The sequence below is a fragment of the Mercenaria mercenaria genome, unplaced genomic scaffold (genome assembly GCF_021730395.1).
Source record: "Mercenaria mercenaria strain notata unplaced genomic scaffold, MADL_Memer_1 contig_2150, whole genome shotgun sequence".
Classification (NCBI taxonomy): Eukaryota; Metazoa; Mollusca; class Bivalvia; order Venerida; family Veneridae; genus Mercenaria; species Mercenaria mercenaria.
In genome coordinates, this window is record NW_026460192.1 from 40,916 (window position 1) to 49,931 (window position 9,016).

The 9,016-nt window shown below is 32.7% G+C and overlaps 1 protein-coding gene across 1 annotated transcript; it reads right to left on the reverse strand.

Annotated features, from left to right (window-relative positions):
* Nucleotides 1-453: 453 nt before the first annotated feature.
* Nucleotides 454-8,456, reverse strand: LOC128552204 (uncharacterized). Its single transcript, XM_053533226.1, has 2 exons — nt 8,120-8,456; nt 454-768 (listed from the first exon to the last, which is right to left on the reverse strand). Exons 1-2 carry the CDS (start codon nt 8,223-8,225, stop codon nt 557-559), a joined length of 318 nt encoding a protein of 105 aa, XP_053389201.1. The 5' UTR covers nt 8,226-8,456; the 3' UTR covers nt 454-556.
* Nucleotides 8,457-9,016: the final 560 nt, after the last annotated feature.

Genomic DNA, 9,016 nt, shown 5'->3' on the forward strand with positions numbered 1-9,016 from the left:
GCTAAAACTATTTGAAAATATCAACATTAGAAACACTCCATTCTACTCAAGCATGTAACAAACAGGAGTTTCCATCATATCAAAAAGATGTACATTTAAATTTTTATCAAGACAAAGGGTTCTATAATTTACCTAGATAATGCAGTTTACTACGATTCGTCAATTTACGGCTACCTTGGGCACTTATGCAAATTGTATAGAATATAATACAATTTCAAAACTCTGCTGGCCCAAACTAAAATTCATTTCACAGATATGGTCCTTGGGTGACCCTTTACCAATATTGTTCAAGCCATCATGTTTTGTCTAGACAATTTTACACAAAGAAGTGGGATGCTGTGGCACATATGAACTCACACCAATGTAAGGCGGATTCAGGCATAAAACGGGTGCATAATCAAATCTATAGCGGAAAGACTTTTATGCTTGGATGTTAGAAGGGAAAGTTCAAAACACATTTTAAATTTATTTCATTTGAGCGCTAGAACTTTATGTATTATATTATGATAAAGTCACTAGACAGTTATGTTCACTTCTACAACACGTTAGAAATAATTCACATCACACAACATATTTGTGGCTTTTGTTCTTTTTGCATAATCGTTTTCAGCTGTGACACAAATTTATGAGTTACCACTGATTCATTATTCTTATTACGTTTAACGTGCACAGCAATAACCGGTATTCCGTTGGAACTCTCAAGTAACTCGAAAGCTTCTTTAGCTTCTTCGTTTGTCTTCTCTTCGATAGAAATAGCTAAATCCACACCTGGACGAACAAATAAGAAAGTAAATGTTAACAAACGTCAGTAAACAGTGAGTAATTAGCTATAGTTACAAAACTTGTTGGAAAGATATATTAAAAATAATTAAAACAATGACTTCAGATCTCATAAAAGGATCTTATCAAAATTGTACTTAGTTTCGTTGTTTGTTATCAATATCAGCGGATGCGCAGGTTGGTCTAGATCCATACTGGTCGCAAATGCACTATGTTGGTTTTAATTTCGTTTTCAAAACATTTTGCATAAGGTGATTGGCATTTAGCAGCATTGATATCTGATATTTAGCAATTTGCAATTAACATGGCGCACCGGGTTTCCATAGAAACTTGTACATGAACATTAGCATCAATTTGGTAGATTCGATCTACACACACTGGAAGTCTTTACTCCCATTATGGTACTGCTGAAATGTGGAGAGAAGTCCGGTTATATGATTAATTATTGAAGTGATAGAGGTATATAATACTGACAGCTAACAAAAGGCAGTGTCAGCGGAAAAACCCATAATTTATCTACAATTTTTCAAACAATTTTTTTTAATAAACATTGTTTTTACATATAATATACGTTGAATATTCCAAGCCGAGAAAAACCAGTTATTCCTAAATTCGTTGTCCATATGCATTGGAAAAGGAAGCGAATTAAGAACCTACATGGCATGTAATCCACTGCATTAATGTATAAAATGATGTTAAGCTGACGTATCCATAATTTTAGGATTTTAATTGCATGCGTATAAGCCAAATATCAGCCATAGTTGTAATTAAGTCTGAAAAATATTTTCTGATTAAAAAGGCACCTTTCTGGTTCACAATTGAATGCACGTGCTAATTACTAAAAATGCATGAACTGGCGAGAATTAAGAAATCTAATAAGATATCTAGAATAAAAGCACTGCAAACAATAGGTACCTAATTCATAGCTTTATGAAAATATGAAAAAAATGAGTTTCTAATACTACTACCTTTTGAAATATGACACAGGAAAGTTTTTGAGTTTCCGCGATTACCAGTCTCAGTAGCCGTTTCCATGGTTAAGACACACGGCTAAATTTCTACGACCTCATTTAAAACCTCAATTTGTTGCCGTACTGTATTTCTTAATAGGTGAAAAAAGTTTTGTATGTTTGGTTAATTAAAATCCTTACGGAGCTTCTTCATATGTACTCTAGGGTTTTCCAAAATCTTCCTTAATTCTTATTCTTGGTGATATATAGAAGTTCTGGAAAATTTTCAACGTTAAATTTGCTTTAAATAGGAAGTTTTTTTGAAGTAAAGTAGAATCAAGAGTACGTTCTTCTTGAAAAACTTTCCTGTATTTCTTAATAGCAAAATATTACCAGTTCGGACATTTAACATTTGATGAATATACATTAACATTGTGGATTGAAGAGGATTTATATTCTTTATATATATATAATTCAGTTTGGACTGTGTGTGAAATATTTGGAATTCATACTTATTTCATTTAGATTTGGAAAGCATTTTGGACTATTTTTGCATATTAGATATGGACTTAACGGCTAGTTAATACATTTTTATTTTTCAAGGTATTTGAAACGTTAGTTGTCTACATAAATGTGATATTGTTAATAGTTGCTGGTTTGTTTTTCTGTTACTTGTATTATTTTAAGTAATAACTAATCGTTACCCTTAGCCAAGTAAGAATATTTTTTAATATATCTTTCCAACAGAATTGACTTTCGGGAAAGAATATGATTCCTACCTAATTTAAGATTTGTTTATCATCTGATTGTTGTTTTTTGTTTTTGTTGTTGTTGTTTTTTAATTTTTAAACATGTTTCATTAAAGTTACAGGATTTAGTTGTTTCTAATGATTTGTATAAGATAAATTAAAAGGTAATATGTTTACATCAATTGTTTCTACTTTCGTTTTCCATTCTTTTGGAATTGATGCAATCAATCTATGATAGTTTAGAAATCAAGAGTTAGGAATATGGTACTCGTATGGTTATATCAAAGATTTTGATTTTTTTAGATTCCATATCGTAGATATCCTTAGCACAAGTTGCATTGTTCCTATTAAGGAAAATTTCTGCTTATGAGTGAATTATTCTAATATACTATTTGCATAGTTATATTTTGTAGATTTTAGTCGAAATTTATTTTACTCCACGAAATAAAGATATTTTTTAAGATGCATTTTCCATTTATAATTGTGTAAGATCTTGTTCATTTAAATTAGATTTAAATAAATTTATCTCTGATAAGTTTCCCAAACTTTTATTTATAACTTTCTACTTTTCTTTATTGTTTGCTCCGAAAAGCACTTGTATTTTTAATAATGCTGTCTTTTTCTGAACATATTGGTTGTATAGATTGAACTCAACGAATATACAACGGTATTTATGGACCAGATGACATTACATTCAATAAAGAAGGACATATATGTGAATAATGCACATATTGTGCCATTTTAGGAATAAAGCGTGAAATAAAAATGTTTTTAGTTGAAATCTTATGAAAAAATATTGGTTGTAAATTTCATTGAAGCGTCAATGGGGTATGCGAACAATTATGAGACAACTAAATGGGTAATTAGATTTTGAGGCGGACCTGTACATATACGTGAAGAGCATACATGTAAAAATCTTTTTGGCGACAACACTAAAATGGACCGTTGATGTTGTTTCGTTATTACGACATAAGTCTCCGAGCATTAACATTCACTCCCTCTTATTGGCCTCATAGATATACCAGATCATATTGCCAAGGAAGTTAGGACTCAGTGCATTTATTTTCCAACTAATATATAAAAATATGCTGTGCTTTGGTTTTGTTTCATAAATGCAAATTTATCATCTGTTTATCTGCACAAAGTACATTGACTAAAGAAGAATTTCATAATCATTTCAAAAACTTGTTTGAAGAGGAAAATGTATTTGCGAATAATGATGTAGAAAGTGAGCTGTTGTATGATGATTATCTAACTGCTGATAATATTGAAGAGCTAGATACAGAGTTCGATACAAAATAGGTGGAAAAAGCTATTTCTTCGTTAAAGTGTGGAAAAAGCGGTGGTATTGATAAGCTTATTCCAGAAATATTTACAGAATGTAATACGATTTTATCACATATTTTATGTAAGTTGTTTAACCAAATGTTTGTAAATGGTATCTACCCAAAACGTTGGACTAAAGGTATAATTATAGTTCCTGTTCCAAAAACGGTGATTTGAGCGATGTAAATAATTATAGAGGCATAACATTAACTGGTATATTTTTAAAGATATTTTCAACATTATTAAATACACACTTAAGAAAATGGGCAGAAGAAAATGAGCTATTGACAGAATTTCAATTTGGTTTTCGCAAAGGAAAAAGCACAACAGACTGTGTTTTTGTTTTGAATTCTATTATAAACAAAGTTTTAAATGATGAAAACATGAAACTTTACTGTGCTTTTGTAGATTTTCGTAAAGCCTTTGATGTTGTATATAGAAATGTGATTTGGCTTAAATTGATTAGATATGGAACATCTTTTAGAATTGTAAAAATGCTACAATCTATTTACGAAACTGTTAAATCATGTGTATGAATTAAAGGAAGTTTATCAGATTTCTTTGAAAGTAATTCAGGGGTAAAACAAGGAGAGCCACTGTCTCCCATTCTCTTTACTTTCTTTATAAAAGATATGTATGCGTTTTTGATGAATGATGCAATAGATGCTTTTAGCTTAGATAATATACAATTTTTTTTACTGCTCTTTGCAGATGACACTCTTTTATTTTCATATTCAAAGGAATGTTTGCAAAATATGCTAAATAACTTGAATCATTATTGTACAACATGGGGTATAGATGTCAATATAAACAAAACTGTTGTCATGGTATGTAAAAAGGGCAATAGACCAGAAAATGTTGTTTGTTCTACGGTCAACTTAAGTTAAACATTGTTACCAAGTTCACATACTTGGGTGTCACTTTGTCAGCAAACGGTTCATTTTTTCAGTCGCAGAAATGTTTGTCTAAACAATCTATGAAAGCGGTATTTTCATTAAATGCACTGTTCGGTAATTTTCACATGACGAGGGCTGAGCGCGAAACTATTGTATCTTGTTCTTTATTTATATACAGTTACAATAGTTTCGCGCTCAGCCCACGATTGATATATCAGAAAAAATTAAACTGTTTGATTCAATGATTCTGCCTATTTTGAATTACGGTTCAGAAGTATGGGGTTTTCATAAATCTCCTGACATTGAACGAGTTCATTTGAAGTTTATGAAATTTGTTTTAGATGTTCGTCAACAGACTTCCAACTTAGCAGTCTATGGCAAACTTTGAAGAGTTCCCAAGACTATTTTGAGAAAAATAAGCATACTTAAGTTTTGGTACAGAATTTTGAAAAACCAGATTCATTGATGTAAAGGCTGTTCGATATAAAGGATGCTCATGGGAATCATACAAACAAGTGGTCAGTTCAAGTAAAAGATCTTCTGTAGAGTTTAGGTTTTGCATTTTTATGGAATAGTCAGGATATTACAAATATACAGTTAAAAATAGTTCATGATCAAAACTTACAACAGTGGTTCAGCGAAATTAGGAATTCTCCAGAATTAGAAACGTATTGTATGTTTAAAAGTAATTTTAGCGTAAAAAGGTATCTTAGTCTGATATTGAATGAGAAACATAGAATAGCTTTTACTAGGTTAAGATGTTCAGCACATAAATTATTTATTGAAGGGTGACGATATAGAAATATTGAAAGAAATAATAGAATATGCAGTAATTGTAATATGAATCAAATAGAAACAGAATATCACATTCTTTTATTGTGACCTAAGTACAGAGAACTCAGATACGTTATTATTGTGCTTGGCCTAATATTAATAATGAATACAAGGCGTGTTTAGCTAGTGAACAAAACAGCTAAGTTTATATACTTAGCGACTATCAAACGAGAATCATTAATAAATTAGCATAGATACTATTTATAAAATGCTGTAAATAACGTTGTAAGTGATTACAGTGGGCAGTATACTAGTTTGTTTGTTTGTCTGTTAAAATATGTGTTTCTTTGCCTCAGTGTGAATGGAATTAAAAATTACTATACAGTCAACTCGCCAATAGAGAATCACTGCCAATAGCGGGTCACTTGAAAATAAAATAAGTAACATACTTTTCCCATATTTTGTATATATAACCGTCATCGATTGTAGTATGGCTTGTAGTATGGCGATATACATTGTAAAATGTTTGAGCCAATAAAAATCTTGAATCTTGAATCTTGTTTATCAGTACTGCTATTTTCATTTCAACTTTATAGTAAAAAGATTTAAGCTAAACTTATTTAAGAATAATAAAGTCATACTTAATACGACTGTTACCCTGCATATGTAGCCATATTTCAAAGTAAGAAAACTCTGTAATGTGTGTATGGAATGTTAAATGGTACAATACCAAAAACATTACACTCAGATATTTCAATATTAAAATATTAAAAATAAAATCAAATTTCCAGTTTTCTGAATAATTAACCATTTTAATTTTTGGTATTCATGACTGCAAGATCTTAATATACATTTCACATTGTCAGTCATTTAATGTAAGGATATTGTATGTTTTGGAAACAGCGCTCAAACACACGTCCCAACTCTATCGTCAATTTAACAGCAATATAGCATATACAATAATAAGGAAGAAGCATGGCAATAAACACTATGAAGTAATGTAAGTTTTCCTATTGGTTTCGGAGCAGTCGTGCGGAAAGGATAAATTATGACAAATCAAGGACCGTAAATCTACTGAAAAGCACTGAACATGAACAGGCCGAAAATATACACAATTAGGCTTAGCACTGAAAACTGTGTTGTCGTAGGAGTTGCGCTGAAAGACGGACAGACAGACGGACAACGCTAAATCAGTTTATCTCTCACCGCTGGGTGGGAGACATAAATACCCTTATTGTACAACATCGGTCAGTAGCTAAACTACAGGAATTATTTACAAGTGGGTCATGATGACCCTGGTTCGCTTACCGGAGTAATATGTGCTACATGTTTCAAATGTCAAACTGATGCTAAAATATTAAGAAAGTAGGTCAGTAGGTCACATTCATGGTCACTGAAAGTCAGTTCTAAGATTGGTGTGCAAAACTGTACACGCCATCCAAATTCAAGGCTGTATCTTAAAAAAAACAAGAAAGTAGGTCAATAGGTCAAGGTCACAGTAAAATGAACCCTTATCACTTAGGGCCATCAGGTTATTTAATTAAACAGTAGGAAATATGATCTGGTACTTTTTAAGTATTTTTCTAAATAAATCATATAACAAGTGATCCGCGGGGTGTGGCCTCTTTTCATCCCAGGGGCATAATTTGAACAATCTTGTTAGAAATCCACTAGGCAATGCTACAGACCAAATATTAAAAGCCTAGGCCTTGTACTTTCAGACAAGAAGATTTAAAAATATTCTTTAGAGGTCTATGTAAAACTTGGGACCCCCAGGGCCTCTTTCACCCAAGGGGCATAATTTGAACAATCCTGGTAGAGGACCAAAAGGCAATGCTACTTACTAAATATCAAAGACCTAGATGTTGTGGTTTCAGACAAGAAGATTTTTAAAGATTTTTTCCTATATATGTCTATGTAAAAAAAAAGTGGAAGGGGCCTCTTTTTAACTCAAGGGCATAATTTGAATAATCTTGGTAGAGGACCACTAAGCAACGCAACATACCAAATATCAAAAGCCTAGGCCTTGCAGTTTCAAAACTTGGAAGCCCCGGATCAGGGCCTGTTTTCACCTCAGGGTAATAATTTGAACAATCTTGGTAGAGGACCACAAGCCAATGTTATATACCAAATATCAAAGGCCTAGGTCTTGTCCCAGACAAGAAGATTTTTAAAGATTTTTTCCAATATAAGTCTTCTTCTTCTTCTTTGCGTTCACCTATAAGTCTATGTTAAATTTGGAACTCCGGGGGCGGTGCTTTTTTCAACCCAGGGGCGAAATTTGAACAATCTTCATACAGGACGACTACATGTTGTTACATGCCAAATATTGAGGCTCTACGTACGCCTTGCGGTTTTGGACAAGAAGATTTTTTAAGTGTTTCTTTTCGGTTGCCATGGAAACCAGAGTTCTGTGTGGAATTCAATTCTTTGAAGAATTTTGATAGGGGGCAATCAAAGTATCATTCCTGTGAAGTTTCATCAAAATTAAACTGGTGGTTTAGGAGGAGATGTTGTTTAAAGGAAAGTGTGGACGGACGGACGCCAGACGGTGAGCGATCACAATAGCTCACCCTGAGTACTTTGTGCTCAGGTGAGCTAACAAAGCTGAAGCTGTTTTTTGAGTAAGCGAGAACTGAATTACCTTGAAACTGTTTGATACAGTTTTCTTTTGGTGCAATCAATAATAATGGTCTTCTATCAACTATGTCTTGTTGACAATCTTTGTCATTTAGTAAGTGAAACTTCATTTCATCATTTAAAAACTTTTCCAGCTCTTTTAGAATTCCTTTAGAACAATCGTCATGGGTGCATGTGTCAGTAGGACACTCATCGCAAATTACATTCACCTCCGAGAAATCCTATAGAAATAAAGAACATATCATATTAATATTATCGGCGAACTTTACGGTGGCTTTTTTTTTGCATATAGAGCTGTTGAATGGTGAGGAGAAGACACGTCAACGTGACAAAGGAATGACGTCAGCACAATATTTTTATGCCCACTCGACATAAATCTTGTTGGCCTTATTTAGTAGAATATGCCGAGCTACCATACTGGCGAGTCTTCTTCAAGTCAAAGCGACAGAAGGAATCTTCCATCATGTTTTAGTTTCGTTTTGGCGTCTTTAAGTAGATATACGCAAAAAAATACCTCCCCTCTGGTAATTACCTTCTGTCCATATTTCCGAATACATATATTTGAAATCACTGTGTGTCTAACGGACGACACCGACACGAAAACTCTATAAACAAGAGGCCCATATGGGCCCAATACGATCACCAGAGGAGGCCCATGACCTTTGAACCTTTCAGATCAAGCTAAATGGACATCCATTAAGCAGATCATTAAAACGTTAATTAAAAGTTATTTAAAGGATTCTATCGAGGTTCATACAAGGGTGGTACAGACAAAGTTTTGTAAATATCCATCGAGCAGGTTGTGAAAATAAGTTTTTTGTCTTTAGCTCTGGTAATGACAAAAGCTAAACTTGTCACTACGTGACAGGTGAGCTAAAAGAAAACTGGTCATGTTGATATA

What these genes read in the sequence shown, in the direction of transcription:
- LOC128552204 (XM_053533226.1), bottom strand. Translation starts at nt 8,225, where the DNA reads ATGAAGTTTCACTTACTAAATGACAAAGATTGTCAACAAGACATAGTT. An exon ending in CTGTATCAAACAGTTTCAAG is followed by an intron (nt 769 to 8,119) that starts GTAATTCAGTTC and finishes TTGTTCGTCCAG; the next exon opens with GTGTGGATTTAGCTATTTCT.